General features: G+C 44.9%; 1 protein-coding gene across 1 annotated transcript in view; it reads left to right on the forward strand.

Annotated features, from left to right (window-relative positions):
• The window catches only part of CMTM6 (CKLF like MARVEL transmembrane domain containing 6), a 56,404-nt gene that overhangs the window by 5,632 nt on the left and 29,077 nt on the right, over positions 1-21,695 (forward strand). Inside the window, exons 2-3 of the mRNA XM_029589410.1 lie at positions 15,916-16,092; positions 18,688-18,786. Of these exons, the coding sequence (XP_029445270.1) occupies positions 15,916-16,092; positions 18,688-18,786 (276 nt within the window). The remainder of the gene's footprint in view (positions 1-15,915; positions 16,093-18,687; positions 18,787-21,695) is intronic.

Below are 21,695 nucleotides of genomic sequence, written 5' to 3' on the forward strand. Positions count from 1 at the left end.
GAGGGGAGGGTGGCAGGTGATATGGACAGGGTCAGATGTAATGGGAGAGTGGACAGGGTGAAGGGGAACAAGCTGGATCATACTGGGTAGAGTGATAGTATATTCAAGGAGAGAGAGGGTGGAAATTGGGGGATTGTGAGAAGGGATTTTCTTGTTATGCGTTTTGGTCTCTTTATTATTTGTTAGGTGAGGGTCAGCACATGTGATTCAGGTGAGGTTTTCTGCTGGTGTGTAGTTTCTGTGTAGGGCTCTATAGCAGCCTGACTTGGTCCGTTTTCCTAATAGGAGATGTATTGGTGTCTTAAGGCCTGGTGTAATATTTTCAGAGACTTATTGTACTTTAAAAGTGTGATCTTACATAAAATGCACACGTTTACTTGTATTTAGTTTTAAACATATTATATGACTCATTTATTTATATTTATTTATTTAGAATTTTTATATACCGACATTCTTGATAAATTATCAAATCATATCGGTTTCCATTGAAACAGAACAGTCGTAGCTATGGCGTTACATTGAAACAAGTCGAAAAATCATTAAATAACAGGTGAATATAGAAAATAATAATTGTAACTAAGCAATTGTAACTAAAACAGGTGAATAGAAAAAAAAATAATTATAGATAAGCAATTATAAATAAAACCATTATAGTTAAAATTTGATTATAAATAAACAGGTCGTCAAAAATGAATGACAAATATAATGGGGCAGCAAAAACAGTGGAAAACAAGCGATACATGAAGAAAGGCGACTGATATATATTGCTGTGCGTAAGCGGAATAGAATGGGCGTGGTGGGGCCCAGGGGAATCGGGTGGCCATGAGGAAGGAGAGGGTTGAGAAGCTCCGGCTGAAAGGTGGATAGAGAAGATCTGGTTGAAGGATGGGGGAAAGGAAGAGCGAGGAGGATGGGGGAAAAGGAAGAGTGAGGAGGGGGAGGGATGAGTGGTATTGAATTAGGATCGGGGAATGTGCTAGGGAGGTTGAGTCTCTCTATGGTTCAGTTAAGTTCATTGACCAGTGTCTCCCTAATGTCCTGTTATGTCCTTTGACCAGTGTCCGAATGTTCTCGAGCCTCCGGGAAGGCTTGTCTGAAGAGCTCATGGAATTACATTTTAAAATATGTGGCGTTTATGGCTCTCTCAGCCAAAAAGGTTCCTGACCCCTGCTATAAAGCCTAAGCCCACCGTAATCAGATTTATGTTATACTCATTTATAATTGGTATTGCTTCTTATATCAACACTGCATATGACGTAGCGCTGTAGAAATGCTAAGTAGTATGCTAAGTATTTTTCACTATAATCCTATTTGTTTTGTTATAGTTGTACTCATAATGATACTATCATCTGTAACTGCTATCGTTGCAAACTGTAATTTCCCTATGAGTGATATCCCAGATTCCTATGATAGAATCATAATTTGAGCGCTTCTGTTGGAAAAGTCTGACATAGATAAACGATAATAATGAGTTTGCTTGTCTATTAGAGACACATCTGGAACATTCCAAGTCTTTCCTAAGAGGTGGGAGTGACATCCCATGCTGCAACGTTCAGTGTGAGGCGTGAACTAAAGAAAAATACATAAATAAACCAATGGCACAGTGGCCCTCTTCTAATGCAAACCTGATACATCCTACTATAAAATACCACTTTAAAATACATTTTTTCTGCAAATTCCATTATTGCCTTATTCTTATGTTATTACAAAATTCTCATACGTTGCTCTTGGCCAAGCTCAACTTTTTTTTTTTTTTTTCCCAGTCATACAGACCTAGTCTGTCCCGAAAAGACCTTGCTTCCTAGGAGGCTCCAACTGATGCAAAAAACTTGACTTGTCAGTGTTTTACTCTACTGCGTCACTTTTATTGGGTGGAGGGAAGTTTGAATTTTATCAAGTTTTGTTTTGTTTTTTTTTAACCTGATTTGATTGATATGCACAGCAGCCAATCGGCTCATTAGATTTTCTTGGTAACGGGCAAGGAAGGTACAAGGAAAGCAGCAAAAATAGGGTGCCAGAGATTTTTTTAAACCATTCAGAAAGTTGCTTCACATCAAAAGATGGATGACTTTTATTTCCAGCAAACACTAAATAGGCTGACAAAAAAGTATTAACCAAACAAATGATGTGGTAGATTTTATATATGGAATACTCACAAACTGAAATCCAACATATTATCTACAAACTAGAAGGAGTGGAGTCATTCAAAATAGGACTCTCAACAGTAACACTACACAACCATGTCTTAAGGAGATGACCTAAAATATTTCCTCCTTAAAAATACCATTATCAAGATTAAAGTATCCTGTAAGTGGAAAACCCAACCCATGTATTATTTCTACATGATGAAACCATGTCTGCATCAAGGGGGAAAAAAATACTCTGACACTGTTCAAAAGTGATCTTCCTGCAGGATATGCAAACTTCCAATTGCCCCAGCATAAAGCTCCCAGTCAAAAGGAAACTATTCCCAGCAAAGTTCACGTTTAAAGCAGCAGTACTTGCTAGATTTGCTCATAAAATCTATTTGCCTGTTTCTCAATATATTTGCTCTCTCTTTGGTCCTCGTTTCTAGGTCTCCTGTGGTTTTTTTTTTTTTCTTTTTTGTACGTAATTTCCCTGGACTCACGTTGATGAGCCATGTGAGCTGTCACGTGCAGCCCTCAGATGATTCCTAAGCTAGAACTTTGCACCCTGCTGTGCATCAAGCACAACACCCTTTATCAGCAGTTTGCTCTTGTTTTCTTTTATGACTGTATGGAGCTTGTCCTATTCACATGTCTACTTTTTTTTTTTTTAAGTCATTTATTTTAATTTTGGCTGTGACTTCTTTCTGTCTTTCCAAGACTGTGCATCAAGGAAGATGCTAACGATCCTCCAGCATTCAGGCACATTTCTCTCCTGGGGACGGGGCCTTTGCTGTGTCCAAGAGCTAAGGGAGGTGACTGTCACTCAGCTGCAGCTTTTCATGCAGTTCTTGTGCTTTCTGTGACATTGTCCTGTTTCAGTGGCGTAGCTAGACAATTTGGCGCCCGGGGCAAGAGACTTCTTCGGCGCCCCCTCCCTCCATCAATGATTTGCATCTTGCGTAAAAATTGACGGTAACATTCATTCGCTCTGGTCCGCCTTCTAGTATGTGATGCCTGATTTAGGGAACCGATCCGCTCTCCTTTTTATATTTCTTTGTAAAACTGGCGGACCGGGTGCGATGGATCCCTGGTTTTGGGTTGGCTGAGGCTTAAGTAACAGAAAACCAATTTTTCTACCGACCACCCTGCAACCTGAAATAGGGTCAGGGCTGCTCCTACCCCTCGTTTTCCTAAGTTTCATGCTTGCTAAGTGGAACATGGATTGGGCGTGGGCTAGAGCACAGGCGCCCCTAAGTAAATTGAATTACCATTACCAGGGGCGGATTGAGGGAAAACAGTGGCCTGGGGGATTTTTCTCCATACTGGCCCATGGGTACCCAATTACATATACAATATAATTTACATATATAATTTACATATATATGTACACACCCCTATATTTCAGCATAGTCCTCCCGTATCAACACAGTACTATTTGCCAAAACTCAAAGAATAACAACCCCACCTATGAAAAAGAATACCACAAATATTACACCAGAATCTAAAATATCAATACACCTCCTATCAGGAAAACAGAACAGGCCAAGCTACTACAGATCTCTACAGAGAAACCACTTGCTAAAAGAATGCTTCCTCTCAGTCTTTGCATGCAGAACACAAACTCTCACCAAAAACAGAATAAAGCCACATAAAGTATAAATAGAAATGTGCAGACAAAAACTAAACTGTAAAACATATCATGCCAGACTCTATACAGTGCAACAATGAAAAACAAAAATGTCACCATTCCTCATGAAACAATCAATAAAATCAAGATATATAAATCATGAATCATAATTATAAAATCATACTAATAAAATAATTTCAAAACAGCTAATGAATAGAATATCCAATAATTAAAGACTCAAGGAAATTTTGAAACCTTTAGCAAACACCAATAAAATATTTCAAACAGCAGACACATCACATACTACCCAATAATTAAAATGGTAATCAAGAAAAATGAACTTAAAAAGCCACCTTTACTTACCCTCTCCAGCAGTTCTCCTACTCCTTTCCCTTGCAGGCGACGCCAGAAGCAGCAGTAGCTGCTGAAGCTGTCCTCATGGTCCTCTTCCTTAGGGACCACAACCAATCTCTTCTCTCTCTCTCTCTCTCTCTCTCTCTCTCTCTCTCTCTCACACACACACACACCAGTCATACCCTCAAGACCAGTTTCTGTCTCTCACACACCAATCATCTCCCCAACCAATCTCTCACTCACTCACTCACTCACACACACACACACACACATACACATGTCACCTCCCTGGCCAGTCTCACACACACACATGTCACCTCTCTGGCCAGTCTCACACATACACATGTCACCTCTCTGGCCAGTCTCTCTCAATCACACAATGCTCTCTCTCTCTCTTACTTACACAAAGGCTTTCAATCACACACATGCTCTCTCTATTTCACTTACACACAAGCTCTCAATTACACACATGTTCTATCTCACAGCCACAAGCCAGCCAAAAACATGCTCCATCTCTCTTGCACACACACAGAAGCACCCTCCTTTCTCACACACATTACACTCACAGAAGCACCTTGCTTTCAGACTTGCAGCATTTTTCACTTTTACTAAAAGTGAAAGTGATGATCCCAACCATTAAATAAGAAAACCACATTCCTATCAGAAGGCGAAATGACACCCTTCCTTCAGGTTCTGTCCTCCCACGGGACAGCCACCCACACAGTACAGCTTCTCTTCTTTTACGCTTCCAGGCAATAAAGCAAGTGTCTTTCTTCAAACTATCAGTCGTATGATTATTCATGTGGGAGAAATGGAACCGAAAGACATCCTTAGTCAACTTCCCTTTTAAATGGGAAGATTCCAGTCTTAGTCATTTAAAAATATACATTTTCTAAAGGCTTAAAAAAAATAGCAAAACCATTTCAGATTGGAACTATTCTAGTCTTCATGCTTAAATTATGCTAAAAAAAATCCAAAACCTGGCATTAGTATCTTAAATTTGTGATTTTGCTGAGATGAACATTTTAAATAGTTTAATTTTTTTTTGCTTTAGTATTTGTCTCTACCCGCTTTGCTAAATTTTATTTTCTAGAAGAGGGATGCTTAACATTCAGTAATTTAATCTTTCATCCAACTTTTCAAAAGTTGCACTACCAGCACAAATTTCTTTTTTTTAAACTGGCAGATTCCTCTCTCACATACATACCGTATATACACATACAGAAGCACCATTCCTTTCTCATACACACACACTGCTCCTTTCTCATATACACACAGAAGCACCCTTCCGATCCAAGGTTGAACAGCTGGTCTCCGGCAGCGGTTAGCCGACCGGTGTTCACTTCTTCGGCCCCCGCCGGCCTCGATTTTAATGTCTTCGGCCCTCTTGGTCTCCGGTGGGGGCCGAAGACATTAAAATCGAGGCCGGCGGGGGCCGAAGAAAAGAAGATGGGCGCCGCCCAGTCGGCCCTCGCTTGAGGCTGGCTGGGAGGCGCCCATCTTCTTTTCTTCGGTCGCCGCCGGCCTCGATTTTAATTTCTCCAGCGGGGGCTGGCTGGGAGGTTCCCATCTTCATTTCTTCGGCCCGCGCACCGCTGGCTGATCTTCTTTTCTTCGGCCCCCGCCGGCCTCAATTTGTATTTCTTCGGCCCCTGCCGGCTTGGCGAAGGCGTTGAGGCTGGGCTGAAGAGGAGCGAGATGTGTATGCAAATTTTCACAATTTAGTCAAAAGGGGCGGAGTTTATGAAAACGGGTGTTTTAACCTTGCGTGCGATAGCGTAATGCATGTTATTGCACATTTTAACAGCAGAAATAATTACACCATTTTCCTGGCATTATGCCGTGCGATTTGCCCAAACTGGGATTTGTGATATTTATCGCAAATTCCGTTTGGGAGGGGGAGAGTGGAGTAGAGAGTGGTAGAGGTAGAGAGAGAGAGAGAGCCTCTGGGATGGCACACGTATTAGTCAACTATTTATACCACTGTAGGAGGGTCATCTAGTAAGTCGAGGTGAGGATTTGGTGGTGGTCTAGCTTTTGGGGAGCAGTGTTACATGCATAGTCAGAGGTACGAAAAGCACAGTACACATCTGTCAAGCTTTGATGTGATTTGGAGTGAGGAAAGGTGCACAAGGATGACATTTATACAGTGTACTCTTGCTCTAGCTTTCCTCACTCCAAATCTCATTCTCTCTGTCCAGGAGCAGCCCAAAATGTGCTACCCTTTTTTTCTATTATTGTGGGCGCTATTCATGCAAAACTTAGAGCAAAATAATGAATCTAGGCCCTACAGTATAAGCCTTTTGGGGCAGGGAAATACCTACAGTACCTGAATGTAACTCGCCTTCAGCTACCAATGGAAAGGCGCAGAGCTAAATCTAAATAAAAACACAGGGACAGTACTTCAGTACCGCTAAAGGAAGTTAGCTTGTTATGAGCTTATAGTGTAATTTCCATGGGGCAGCAGCACTTTTCCTAGTGTTTCTCTGCTTAAAAGCTGGTGAGCTCTTCTGTGTCTGGAATGTACTGTGACTTTTTGTTTGGCGTTTTAAGAATGTTAATGTTCTGAACATCTCATGTGTACCTGAGTTCTTCAAGTTGCTTTGAAGCAGCAGTATCTCAAAAGTGCTATGAATCATGCCAGTTTTGGTACCTTCAAAATGTGCATTGTTATGGTTTGTGGGTTGGTGGACCCTTGGCCCGTGGTATGAGTTGTTACCACCTGTGGGGAGGAGCCGCACAGGCCCACACCGACAGGAGGCGAGGTCAGGCACGGCAGGGAGCTCTGGTTAAGGCTGTGGAGAAGTCCCGAGGAGCCAGGAGGGATTCCCCAGTAGACAAGCGGCTGCCGATAATACCTTGACTGAGACCCCCGGAGGGGAAGGCGCCAGGCAGGCTGTAGAGTGGGAGGCTTGAGACTGGCGTGCAGGAGGAATAGCGGATACACACCCCGAGGGGCGGAGCTGCGGAGCGAGTGAGGTGCTGCTGTAGTGACGCAGGCTAACCCCTGGAGCAGGGAAGCCCGAGTCAGGTCTCCGATGATGCCATAGGTAGAACCCGAGGAGTGGGGAGTACAGGCAGTCTCTGTATGATAGAGAAGCACAGCCCCCGAGGAGCCGGGAGGCGCAGACAGTCACGGTAAAGCACAAGGACACTGTCCCGAGGAACGGGATGGTGCTGAGAGTCTCTTGAGAAGTAGGGAGACACAGCCCCGAGGAGCGGGGAAGCGCTGACAGTCCAGACAGCACGTAGGCGCGACCCCGAGGAGCGGGGAAGCGCTAGAGTAACTCCCGAGTGGTAAGAGTGTTCCAGGGGGCAGCCCCGGGGAGCCTTGCAGAGTAGGACTCCAGGAAGCGCAGGGCCAGCCTGAGGAGCGGGGGAGGCCAGGAGACAAAGTCCCTGTAGAGTGCGCACATTGGCCCCCGAGGAGCGAGTACCAGACAGAGTCCAAGGTCCAATGGAGTCCAACAGTGTAGCCACCGGAACACGGAGCAGGAGCTAGTAGAGACGTGCGGAACTCGTTGCCAAGTTGGCTAGCTGAGGGCGAAGGTGGAGCTTAAGTACCTTGATCTGATGACATCATTAAGCAGGGACGCCCCCAAGGCTTCAAAGGAGGGCCTGGTGACGCGCGTGCGCCTAGGAAGGCCTGGAGACAACGCAGCTGGTGGCGGCATCTCGGCCGCCATGAGGAGCCATGGGGAACGCGGCGGTAGAGATTGGCCTGTGCCGTGAGCAGACCCGGGGAGGGCTGGAGAACGGTGCAGGGTGTAAGTGAGCGTGGTCGCAGCTGTCTGCGACCGATGGGCATAACATGTATGCACATTATTGCCTTCTTTCTCGCCAGCATCTTGTGTATCTTTGCACTTGCGCACTCTGTCTTGGTGTCGCATGCTTGTGCTAGCTGCCTCCAGCCTCACAGCCCCAGCTGCCGTGCTTTTATCCCTGTCTCTCCTTTTCCCGCCATACTGCCACATTTTCTAAGTCTCCCATTGCACCCTTGCAGGCCGATGCAAAAAAAAAAAACAGCGCGGAAAGTGGGCGCTGAAAAGTCAGCGCCCTTCTTTCTTAACACATGCCTGGCGCCCACAAGGAGGGAGCTATGCTATAAGCAAATTGGGGGGTTGTGGCTGCCGGTTACTAAAACCGACGCCGGTAAACTCGCCATCGGTTTTCATAACCGGCCGTCTGCCAGTAATGAAAACGGATGCCAATTGGCAGACGGCCGGTTATGAAAACCGATGCCGAGTTTATCGGCGTCGGTCATTCATAACTTGGCGGTCTGCCGAGGTATTTTTTTTTTCTTAAGTAAAAAAAAAAGTACAGAAAAGCATTTTTTCTGCTTTTCTGTACTAATTTTACATGCGCGCAGCTATTAACGCCTGATCCAGGCTGGTGTTAATATCTGAGAGCTAAATGTGCATCTGAGACGCACACTTTTTTTTTTTTTTTTAATGCGGAGTGAATGAGTAATAGCCTAATTCACATGCATCTGCATGTGATGAGCGCTATCGCATTCACTCCGCGTTGGACATGCGTTAAATGGGCGCTAATCCCACTATTGCATTGCATTCCTCATCCCCCGATCAGGCTGTTCTATTGCTTCTTTTCCCTAACCCCACCCAGCCTATCCTGCCATCTTATCGTTTCTCCCAACCAGATCCTCCGCCCCCTCCTTTCACGACTGCGCTGCCACGTCGTTGCACGGTACCCTCTTCTCCTTATCTCTAGTGACCCTCTATTTCTCCTCCTGCCTCTGCCCACTGCCCCACCAAACGGTGCTGATGGCTCATAAGAAATAGAATTTATTTAATGCTTGCAGGCCTGCACCTGTGCCAGGGTAGGGGATAGGAAGGCGGCAGGTGAGTGCTGAGGAGCGCAGAGTTGGGGGAAAGGGTTTGGAGCACAGGAATGTTTCATTTCAGTGAAGGTGGAGAAGGCAAGATGAGGGAGCCGGAGGTGCATGAGATGAAAAAGAGAGACTGGAAGAGTCGAGACAATTGAGAGGAAAAGAGGGCATGAAACAGGCAATAGTGAGGAAGTGGGGAATAAAGTGGGGTGTAATGAAATATGTAAACAGTGAGAAACAGAATTTGCATAGAAACAAAATGAGAGAATGACACGGAGGCAGTCTGCCGCAATAGGGAAATGTCCAAAAATCAGCAGATAGATAGTATGGAATACACAATAAATAACTGATAATTAAATGTCTAAAAAGTAGTATAATGAGCCAATAAAATCATAAAAATGCTTATTATAAATTCATATACGATAAGAAGTACCTGTAGGCACATATATAAACCAACCAACAAATCATAGAAAAAAAAACAATTTCACAGCATATGTGTCAGGAGAAAAGAAACCCCACCAAAATCATCTATAGGTACCACCTTATATCATACGTGAAGCAAAAGGGATATTGCTAAGACTGGCGATAGACCTGCACAGGGTCTCAAGACACCCTGACCTCTCAATCGAGCATCTCAGGGTACATTCTAACTTCACAGCACAACATTGCTTGGCTTTTTCAAGAAAAAAAGAAATCTTTTTTTAGGAATTTTTAACTTGCAAGCAAAACTTCTCTTAATGAGAAACATTCAAACCATATTCACAGAAATGAGCCCCATACGGAGCTCGTCCTATGGAATCACGGAATAATGAGGTTGGTTTTGTTAGGGGGCGGGGTTAACAGAGTTTCCAACAGGAAAACGCGCCTTACGAGATCCTGAGGGCTGTTCTGTCAGGCTCCCTGTAAAAATGCCCTCCCTGCCCACTAATAACTTCTGAATCGGTCATCCAATTTCATTCAGTCCTCTGCTGCCGTTATTAGAGCACCTGGCAGTCTTTGCCCCCAACTCCGGACTAGGTTTCTGTTGTGTGGGGATCACAAGGTTAAAGCGCAGGTCTGTTAAAAAAAAAAAAAAAAAAAAATAATAATAATAATAATTTTTGTATTTGGTTATGTTTAAAATTCTAATGTTCAGAAGGGGGCCAGCGTCCCCATAGGCGGGTAGAGATGACATAAGTGCCCATTGTTGGGGCGTGCCTCTGGAGGGGGAGGGGTTGGGAAGGTTTTGCCGTCAGAAATTCGCTGTGGCAAAATGTTAGTTTCACTCTTCACTAGAAATTTCCGAGCCTGGAGAACCGGTGAGGTGATTCTTTACAGATCTCTCGCTGAATGTTAAAAAAAAAAATCTCATTCCTCATGGGGGGGAGGTGGACAGTTTCAAAACCCTTTTACACAGATAAATGTCAATCTTGGTTTTTAATTTTATGTTTTTAAACAGGTAAATGTAGTGGGTTTTGGTTTTTTGTTTTTTTTAATTATTCCCTCACACAGGATGCGCGCAGTTAAGAGGAACTCGTTCCCAGGAGGCGGAAAGGGCATGCGTACATGACAGAGAGCAAGCAGGCGCCGACCTTTCCCTTTGAAAATGTGTGCAACGTCCCCATGGAGTCTGCACTTGGATCAGCTGTTCTGAAAATTGCTCCCTGACCCTAAGGTGCTGCTGTCCCTATAGGCAGTAGCCTAAGTGTTACTCCAGTATGATTAGGAATGAGCATGTTAAGTGGAGCAGGCAATGGGCGAGCTAGGTATAACATGCCTTGCATACTTCAAACAGACAAGGGGTCGGTGTTTTGAGGCATAAATTGCTATCTTTAAATATAATTACAACTAAATTTGACGCCCAAGACCAGTATGCTGTAGTGGACTAGCTTTAGCTAGTTATTGTACATGCCCCAGTACCAGTCGATTGTCTTTTTTTTTTTAATCATTTTTCTCAAGTGCTTGCAGAGTGTGCTCCGTCAGCCTTGATCTTGGGGAGGGAGTGGTGGGTGGGCAGCTGGAGTTCATGCCCGAATCCAAAACTGAATAGGTTCCGTGTCAGAAGGTATGCCGTGGGGTTTAAAAACATTGATTAAATACTTCAAATTGGTTGTTATTTCGAGGTTTAAACTTCCAGCTTGTAGAGATTATAAAATATTTCCTGAGGGTATGGCATGTATAATAGGGGATGTGCATTCGTTTAAAATGAAAGTGCAAAACTCAGCAAATATGAATGACTCATTTCATTCGGGGGGGCCCCTGAATAAAACAAAACGTATTCATTCAGTTTTTTTTTTAAACTAATGCATTGGGCCTAGGCCTAGGCCTGAAGCCGGGGCCTCGCCTAGGGCAAAGGCTGAAGCCCAAAACAGGGGCCACAGCTTAGGGCCGAGCATGATGCCTGGGCCTTGGCCAAGACCTCTGGGGGAAAAGAAAAGGGTACCTGATCCTTTTGATATCCGACAAAGGCCGTACATCCAAATAGCACTGTCCACGGGGATGAAATCACCGGAGTTAATTCACTCTAGTGCGACCCCAGCATACGGTATCAGAGGAAAGAAGAGCATGACACCAGAGTTGCTGTGAGGCCTGGGCCCAGGCCCTGGCATCAGGATCCAGCCTCTGGGATGCAGCAGTGGGTCTGGGTCTGGGCCTGGGCCATCAGGACCCAGCCTCTGAGCCAGGTCACAGCATTGGGCCTGGGCCTGGGTGTGGGTCGAGGTCTTGGAGAGGGACCCGGCCTCTGGACCGGGCCACAGGTGTTGGGACTGAGCCAAAGCCTCGGCGTCAAGCAGGTCGAGGTCGCGGTGACCTTCCTTGACCTTGGACTACACAAAGCCGAGATTTTGGCTTGGGCCTAGGCATCGGGCCCAAGCTAAAGCCTTGGCCTTGTGTAGGCAGAGGTTATGGCAACCTATTACGTCCTCTGCCTACATAAGACTAAGGCTGTGGCCTGGGCTTAGGCCTCACTGGCAGATCCCCATTGGACTGGGTAAATGGGGACCAGGGGGGATTATGGCTCCAGCATTTTTCCGGGTGGGTGGGGGGCCCCATTTTCATTTTTTTCTGTACAATTTTTGTTTTGTTTTTGTTTGATTTGTTTTTTTCACACGAATGAAAACAAATCAGACATTCCACAAACTGAAACTTGGGGGGGAAAAATCTCCTGAAAATGAATTTTTTTTCCCTGCACCCCCCTAATGTAATACTTTCTGGGTTCTGCAGACCTTATTTCATATGTTACTACTTCTACTTATGATATTCTTTCATGCCAGATTTCTGATCACCCTGTAGCTCTCTTATGCATTTCTTAGATCCGTGGTTCTCACCCTCATTCCCATTATGACACACCTGATAGACAATGCTCACATGTGTGACACCACTGCTTATTACAATCCACGGCAGAAAAAAAACAAAACAGCTTAAGTATTATTTGTATTGTTTAGAATAATGCCAGGGAAAGATAAGTGTACTCTCGCTGATCATTTAAATTATATCAGTAGTAAACCTCTCATACCAGAACAGCACTAACTGCCAGCACGCGAACAATAACAACCCTATGCTGTCAAACAAACCCTCGTGTTCTCAATCACACACACACACACAAATCTATGCCCGATTTTATAACATGTGCGTGCAGCCGTGCATATGTTATAAAATCCGGGGTTGGCGCGCGCAAGGGGGTGTACACTAGTGCACCTTGCGCGCGCCAAACCCTAGGGGAGCCCCGATGGCTTTCCCTGTTCCCTCTGGCACCCGGCCCCCAACCCTACCTAAATCCTCCCCCCTACCTTTATTTTATAAGTTGCGCCTGCCTTTGGCAGGTGTAGGTTGCGTGCAAATGGCCGCTGTGCCTGGAGGCTCCGGCCACGGCCCTGCCCCGCCCCGCCCCTGGACCGCCCTGCCCCTTTTTTCGAGCCCTGGGACATACACGCATCCCGGGGCTTTATGTGCGCCTCCAGGCCTTTTAAAACTAGGCCCGGCGTGCGTAACCCCCCTACGCACGTAAATCCGCCCCATTTTGACGTGCTAAGTTTTATGTTTTTTAAAGTGGTTTGACTCACCTTGTTATCTACACATCTGATAGAACCTGAGCATTCAGCTTTATCACCAGAGTTTAATCTGTGGGGCAGAGAACAGGAGGGAAGGGGTGAGGGTGGAACGGACAAAGTAGAAAAGAGCTACTCTGCTCCCTAGTCCAGCCAGGCTGCCATGGTTGCTTTACCCTTCCCCTCCCCTCTCTCAGGCAGCAGCAGGGAAAAGGAGGGGAGAGGGGAGGCTGGAATGGGATGGTAGAGCAAAGAAGAATTCCTATTTCGTCTGCAGATTTCTAATTTGTCTTGTGTGTGTAGACCAGACTATGAGCTCCTTGGAGCACCAACTGTCTCTCATGTCTATTTGTACAGCATTGCATACAATTTGTGGAGCTGTTTAGTAGTAGCAGTAGTGTTGGTGTTCTAGCGCCCAGCTTTCTAGCCCAAACCTTAATCCATAAGGCCCAAAGGTTGTCTTCTCCCAAGAAATATGAGAAACAAAAACGGGAGCAGGAACAGCACCATCCTGCCTCCTAGAAAGGCTAACAAAATCTACAGCCTCGCTAGCAGGCCAATGCAATAACCTGCACGTAAAAAACAGGCATCCAAACCGGGCACCCGTTTTTTAATGCGTGCACATTCACTTCTCTTGGGTGCCCGATGCAATATGTAAATGAGCCACCATGCTAAAACGGACATGCTAGGGATAAATTATGCACCCCTAACGCATCCTTGCCGTTGGGCACCCAGGCGACGTGGCTGTGTGCGGGTTACCAAAACGGACGTTCAATTTACAAGCGTCCATTTTATCCCGCGGCAGCTAATTGACCGGCACAACATACACGACCTGGAATGTGTATATTTTGCGCAGCAAAAAAATTTTTTTTTTCAGGCAAGCATTTTAAATTTAATATGGTGCTACTTTCTGCAGTTCCTCCTACTTAGTATCGCAACAATACTAATTACAAGGAACCACAGAGAGCACAATTTTTTTGTATTTTCATTTAGCCCGATATATGTTTTAAGGCTTAATGCCAGCTCCCGGCGTTAACTAGGGTGCATTGGGCGAGCGAGGATTTTTTGCATCACAGGTAGTAGCTAATAGTCTCATCTACATGGTATTTACATGTGATGTGTGCTATTAGCTACGAGCGAGTTTGGATGCATGTTTTGGACGCACTAATCCCTTTTCTGCATCGGGTGTTAGCCTAGCATGTCCAACCGTGGATTAACCTGTGCGCTAGCCTGAGCACACTATATTACATCGGCCCCTAGATGTTTCCCCTTTTTATAGCAATAAGAAGCAGCCAATAAGGCAATCCACAGTAACCCACTTGAAATGTTGCCTTTTTTAATAGGTAAGGATCTTGCTATTTTGAATTCTGGGAGTTAGTGCTGTTTTGGTATGGCAGATTCGCTATATAGCTTCTGAGTTTTTTGCAGGGTCTTATTTTGCTTCACAAAATGCCTGGTAATAGATGGTGTTTGTGTGTCACTGTTATTGAGATGAGTAATGCATTTAGGATGCAAAAACCCAAGGGAAAGGTACAGTTTTGGAGGTGAAATTCTTCTAAGCTCAAAGGAAGAGCGGGATCTGGGGGTAATTGTATCTGATGATGGCCAAACAGGTGGATAAAGCAACGGTAAAAGCCAGAAATATGCTTTGCTGCATAGGGAAGAGGAATGTTCAGTAGAAAAGGGAGGTGATATTGCCCCTGTATAGGTAACTGGTGGGATCTCATTTGCAACACTGTGTACAATCATGGAGACTGCACCTTCAAAAGGATATAAGCAAGATGGAGTTTGTCCAGAGGGTAACTTCTAAAATGGTCACTGGGTTTCATTCTAAAGCATAAAGATCTAAACATGTATATTCTAGAGGAAAGGCAAGATAGGGGCAGATATTATAGAGACAATCAAATATCTCAAAGGTTTCCATGCGCAGGAGGTGAGCTTTTTTCAAAGGATAGGAGGCTCTAGAATGAGGAGTCATGAGATGAGGATGACAAGAGTAATCTTAGGAAATATTTCTTTATAGAGATGGTGGCGGATGCGTGGAACAGCCTCCCAGTGGAGGTGTTGGAGACAAAAACAGTATCTGAGTTCAAGAAAGTATGGGATAAATACAGGTCATCTCTAAGGAAGTGATGAGAACTATAATGCAAAATTAATTGGATGGATGGGCCGTACGGTCTTTTTTCTGCTGTTATATTTCTCTGGTTCTGTTTGAATTCCTTTTAAACGTCTTAAATTCAATCCATTCATTTCAGAAATTATCATTAGCCAGTATAGTATGTATTTCTTTTCATTTTTAAATCTATGCATTTCAATCTATCCACAAAAATCACAGATAAGTCTGACACATCCATCACTGTTATATCAGTTCTGAATTATATTAGTATTATATAAAACAAAGTTTAATATTTAAACGTATGAAGTCAAATTATGCATTTTTAAAGGCTTGTTCTGGAAGGGATGATGGTGACAAATCATCATGCTTGCTGAGTTTATTTATCAAAATCTAGGGGAAGATGGTAAGGCTTAAGATTCTCCGAGGGTGCTTAATATGCACCAGCTCTGCATGTTTCTCGAGGTAGAAAAGTCCTTGAGAAACCTGAAACAAAATTATGTGTATGGGAATAAGACTGTGGCTTTTTTGCCATGGTGGTACATAAGAGGAATTTCAGCTCCACCTTCAATGCTACCTAGGATAAGATGGGAGGGGTTTAAAAGTAGGTCAAACAATGTTAGTACTGTGTTTTTTCTAGAGAAGCGCTCTTTATCCTATTTGGCAGATGATGACCCATTGCAGGCTGAACTGTGCAGCTTCTTTGAAAGGTTTTCTCTCCTTTTGGGGGTCCTTATCTCACTCCCCTGAAGCTCTTTGCCTGTTTTACCTTTCTAGAATCTGAGAAGCTAGCATTAATGCATTGTGTCTTTGCACAGCTGCTGTCCCTTACGGCCTTCATCTGTGAGGAGATTGTGGAGCATTGTACCCAGTGTGGTGGGCTCTACTTCTTTGAGTTTGTGAGCTGCAGTGCCTTATTTCTGAGTATCCTGGCGTTGCTTGTATACTGCACTCGTCTACATGAAAAACTTGGATTGGAGAAAGTGAAGAAATTGGTAAGAAATACCTTTATCTGTTACCTGCTACAGTTTTAATGCTGGCTAAAATTCATTTGTCTATAATTTTGGTCTGGCGGCAACAAAAAAAAAAGAAGTCATAAATAAGTTCAGAGTTTTATTTTGTGTTTGGTTTTTTTTTTCATAGAATGTATGTATGAAGTTTACTGTGAGGAACCCAGCCAAACATACGTTACCAAAGCAGACAATGTTATCAACTAGCTCAGGCTCTTGGAGGGCCACAGCCTGGTCAGGACCCGGCCCATATGGATATTGTGCAGTTTCTGGGTGGAAACCCCTGGGCCAAGCGTCTTTCTGGATAGTTGACTAGCTATTTGGGTTTATCCTTGCAGTTAAACGGTTGAGGTTGGTAGTATTTAAAGCCCACCTGGTCCAGGATTATTAGAGCACTGGTGTAGCTCCCGTAGCTCTGGGCTGTTCACCATTGTATTACATCCTTCCTCCCTAGAGGGTCTCGCAGCTGTTATAATGAGCCCGATTGTTCTTTCTAAGGGATGAAGAGCTTGGAGGGACTTGACAGTTCTTGCAAGAAATTGGTTGATGGCCTCAGGGTGTAGCTGCCAACTCTTGCGGGTGACCGGACTGGTAATTTTTCCTGAAATACTCAGTTAATTTTAATAAATTCCTTTGCCATGCTGGGTGCACACAAAAAAAAAATCTGTTGGCAGCCATGCCAGACAAGAGGCCTCTGTAAAAGGAAACCTTAAATCCATACAAATGATTCAGAATTCCGCAGCCAGGCGGAGACAAGTAAATACGATCACATCATGCACATTTTGAAATCCCTGCACTGATTAGCGGTGGAATTTAGAATATAATACAAGACCCTTGTTCTTATCCATAATGCCTTAAGGGGAGATGTCCCACTTAGTTATTAATTCCCCTTTGAAAATTCATTGTCCCACAAGAAGTTTGAGGTCAGAAGGTCGACGTCTTAGACATACCCGGTCATCATTCTATCAGACTGTCATTCGTGACCGACTTCTGGTGGTAGGTGGTGCAACTTTGTGGAATAAACTACCTGTAATTTTCCGTGAGCAAGTGTGCAGTAAACCTTTTAAGAAACAACTTAGAAACTCATTTGCTCGAGATGGCATTCTTTGGAGTTTTAAGAATCTGAGTGATAGCAACTGTTAGCTGTGTCTGTTTTGTTCATGTCTGTATTATTTTAATAATTTTGTCATTTGCCTTGTTGGTATGATTTTCGTTTTTTTTTAATGGTACAATTAGTGTTTATATTTTCTGAATGTTTATTTGGAAGCCGCTCAAGACCTCGGATGATGTGGCGTACAAAACGTTTTCAATAAATAAACCCTGTGTATCTTTGGTGTCTGAAGCTGACTAATGTTTTCTAGCAGCCCTAGCTTGTCACCAGATGCAGCAGCATTTGACAGTGGCCATGCAAAACAGGAAGTTAAAATTGGTGCAGGGTTCTGCATGAGTGACGAGCCCTTGCTGTCCGTGCAGCCAGGGAATTTTATGCTCTTGCAAACTGGATAGAAAATGGGTTTCTTATCTTGATGCAACTTGGCACTTGCCGTTTTGTGCAGTTAATTTATTCATATTCAAATAGAAGCTAGTAGGGGCTCCGGCTTCCTAACACGCTGCTGTAAGATTGATTTGGGGGCTGGCTCCGTGGTACTTACATGCAACTCACACGATGACATTTTTGCCGTGAGGTGGTATCTGGGTCTAGTTCTCGGGTCAAGACTTCTGCTCCCTATGCCGGCCAGGGCTGAGGATGCTGCAGAGACCGTGGGCGGAGTCCCAGTCGTTGGTGACACCTAGTGGCTGGATTTAGGGCCCATGATTGTAGGTCCTGGAAGGAGGTCTGGTGCATGGCCCCTAGTTGAGAGCTGTCACTGCAGCGACTGGGCTAGGTGAATTGGAAGGGGGGATAAAAGAGCAGAAGAAAAGACATCGCAGTGTAGTTGTGAATGAAGGCTGATTTGGGGGGGGGGGGCAAATTCCAGCCCTGGGCTCTAATTTGAGGAAGCTGCTGTCCCTTCTTGGCCCCTCCAAAACGTTTCAAAGAACAAAGTCTGGGACTAAGCAACAAAGGTACAAAGACTTGAAAATTAGAATCCCGCAGGCACATCCTTCTGCTTTAGTCGCTGAAGTGAAAAGATGGCCTCTTAAAAGAAGGTTCTGCAGTGTCTTCCCCTCTGGTCTGGGTACGTGGAAGCGTTTTGCTTAATTGTGTTCTCCAGAGGTGGCTGCCTAAATGTTTCTGACATAATACACTACGAAACCCAATCAGATACTGTTTGGATTAAAAGTGCTCTTTTTGTTGTTCTATACCTGGGAAGCACAGGCCTGTGTATCTCTGCCTTGCAAAGATTCCCTCTCTGGGTGTCCTGCTAACGCAAGGCACGAGGGGTAAGGGAAAAGACAAACGTGCCACCTTGTAAGCACCCTCCCGTTAGCCTTTTTTTTTTTTTTTTAATCTCATTCATTTGAGGCTGTCAGGATGTTTACTGTGATGCCAGTGGTGCTGTAATGTCTCAGGAAGGACGGCACATGATTACTGCTCTCAGCTGTGTTTTTCTGTTTTGTTTTGTTTTTTTTCACTAGGACTGGTGGTTCACTTTGGTCGTTGGAATACTTTTTCTGTTGGCTTCAATTGTGTTTGCTGCTACCAACGATGCCACGACATTGGAAAAAGTGTCAATTGTAAGTCTTCTGCCGCATGCTTAAGTACCTGATTTCTGCTGGGTGAACCCACCTCGTCGTCTTTTCAAGCACCCTGAAGTCTCTCTCCCTTGTGGCAAAATTCAAGTTTACCTTGAGGAGGGAAGAACAGCTATTACTTGTAGTAAAGCAGCCGGGATGGGGGGTCCAGTTTTTTTGGAAAATAACAACGCTGTTATCTACCGACCACGAAAGTTGGCCGCCTGTCCTGCGGTCTCCTTTCATCGTGCTCCAGAAGCAGCCTCTGCTGGTCCTGGGTGTGATAAACAGAAAAAGTGCAGACCATGGGTCACAGTCATTTTCTTAGTTCCAAGTTATTGTAACAGGAGTAATGAGTCGCTCGCTCCATTCTTCCCACCTTCCCCCCCCCCAAAAAACAGCACCATTTTAGAAAAATCACTCCTGTTGGCCCTTCATCCGTCCTACAGTAAGGGCTGTCCTCGTGGCACGAGTAGGAAGCACTGGCACATTTCTCACACGGATTGGTGTAGAAATGATAAATAGCAGCAGTAGTAGCAGTAGTAGTAGCAGTAGTACTTTTTACACAATTAGGGAAAGATAGCCCAGCATTACAATCTAGAAATAAACAGTGAAGTACACTCCATTAAGAGAGCCAGCCGGTGCAGCAGTCGTGTTGCAATGCCCAGGCAACGGTTTGCAGTGCTACTGCGCGGCGTGCCTGAGAACAAAATGAACTTTATCAGCACCGGAGGTCCAGCCACGTCAAACGGAGGTCTGCTCCCCAGGCTTTGGGGCTATTTTTTTGTGATGGTGGGGATGTGGGCTGGGCGGTCTCCTCCTGCTCCTTTTGGGTTTTTCCAGCTCATTTTGGAAGCAGGGCTGGAACCTGGCACCAGGAACCTTCATTTGCAACCACCCAGGGATTTACCCCCCCTCCTCCCACCTTCCTTTGTCCGCAAATCAAACCCAGGTTCCTCCGCCCCTAGGCTGGCCCTCAACTTTGTTGTTTTTAATTTGTTGCCTAACAAAATGTTGGACTTTCGGGAGACATTGTGTCAGCAGTGAACTTCTTGCTGGCTAGAACCTTAAAACAGCTGGCAGAACAGGGTGGGTCCGCATAGCCCAGCCCACAGTTCCAGGGAAACTGTTAATATTAATGCTTCTCCAATTCCCACTGATGAAATAGCACCTTCAGCAGAGCTCCAGCCTCCCATTTCCATTCCCTGGCCCCCTTACAGGATACCCGCTGCCTGGACCATTTCAGGGCACCCACAGCACCTCAACTCCTCCCTCCTTGGCCTTCCCATCGTAAGTGGGGAAAAGCAAAAGACAAAAAAATCAAAGTCAGCGCCTTTTTTTAATATGTCATTCCGGATGTGAAGGCGGCCTGATAGCACAGCTAACATGTGGTGGAATGGAGCCCGGCAAGGCTTCTTTTGTACCTGAGTCAGTGTATCTCAAGTCATCTTTGCTAAGATACTTGTCGTGGACTCTTGAAGTGATTCCATACTTGGAGCCCCCACGTGCTGTTTTCTTTCCGGTAGGCTTGGCCCTTTGCTGGTGGCCTTTCTTTGTAGCTGTAAAGGGCTCCTCCTATGAATACCGGGTGATGTGGTCCATCCATGGGAGCCCTGACTTCTGTCATACCTTCCTCCGGCTCTGACAGCAGTCCTTCTTGGAGGCTTTGCATCACTGCCAGTAAATCCTTCTGCATGTATCTGACAGCCTCTTCAAGGTTAGATATAGCAGGAGGACATTGAGTATCCAGTTTCAATAATCATGAAACAAGAGGTGCCACTACCGCTCCCATTTCTCGGATGCAGGCCTTTCCGGTTTGTTCCATGAGCTCAGTCTCTTTAAAATGGTCTCGCTGTGTGGCCTTTGCACATTATAGGCAATCTGCTCCCTTTCTATCTGCTGTACCGTTGTTTCAGAAGCTCACAGGGTCCTGCGCTTCCTCACCTGTTGTTTTTCAGGACACTTTCTCAGGGAGGACACCAGGCCATTAAAATGTCCCACCTCTCCACACCATGGGCAATGGGAGCGGGGTCGTGGCGGCAGTAATCAAAGGTTCCCCCTCTGGCGCTGCTTCCCAGGAGGAAGTGAAGCACATGTGCATAGGTTGTGAGACATCTTGTTCTTTGATTACCAAATCAGGGTTTTGTAAAGGGGGTGGGGGTGGGGGCATGTACGTTCTAAGCTTGCCATTCGTTCAGACGGGTATCAAGCCTGATGCAAGTGCCGCTAAGTTCTTCCAGGAAGGAAGGAGGTTCCATCTGGGCCAGTTCATCTTTAATCTTTTCTTTTAAACCCAGGCACAACTGATGCCGCAGGGGTTCTTCACTCCACCCCACATCTGCTTGCAACTGGAAAAAGTGGGCAGCATAGGAAAGAATGGAGGCCATTCCCTTTTGCAGACGTGTTAAAGCCCTTTCTGCCGTATATTTCTGGTGGGGATCAGAGAGCATTTTTTTTTTTAACTCCAGTGGAAAGGTAATCCATGTGATTTTTTTTGGCTTTCTTTCTGTCAGGGTTGTAGCCCATGTTAAGGCATCTCCAGTAAGTAAAGTTATCAGTATAACTTCTTTACTTCATCTGTGAAGTAATTCAAATAAAGTCTAAAATGTAATTTGTGCTGATGTAGGACACCTATGTAGTGTTCTCTATCTCCATTGAAACATTCAGGAGGCAGTGATTGGGAACTAGGCTACTTCTTTTTATTGCAACCTCTAGCTGCTGACACTTTTTTGCTTATAAAGTGAATGCATGGTTTCCAACTGCTGACATTTTTGTTGCTAAGATTTCGTCAGCTCCTTAACTTGTGCTCGAAGGGACTGCACTTATTGTAACATGAACTGAATCTGTTGTTGTTGCATTTCCATTGTAGCCATCTTAGAAGGCAAAAACACAGAGTTTCAGAAATCCACAGA

Source organism: Rhinatrema bivittatum, chromosome 2 (genome assembly GCF_901001135.1).
Source record: "Rhinatrema bivittatum chromosome 2, aRhiBiv1.1, whole genome shotgun sequence".
NCBI classification, from domain to species: domain Eukaryota; kingdom Metazoa; phylum Chordata; class Amphibia; order Gymnophiona; family Rhinatrematidae; genus Rhinatrema; species Rhinatrema bivittatum.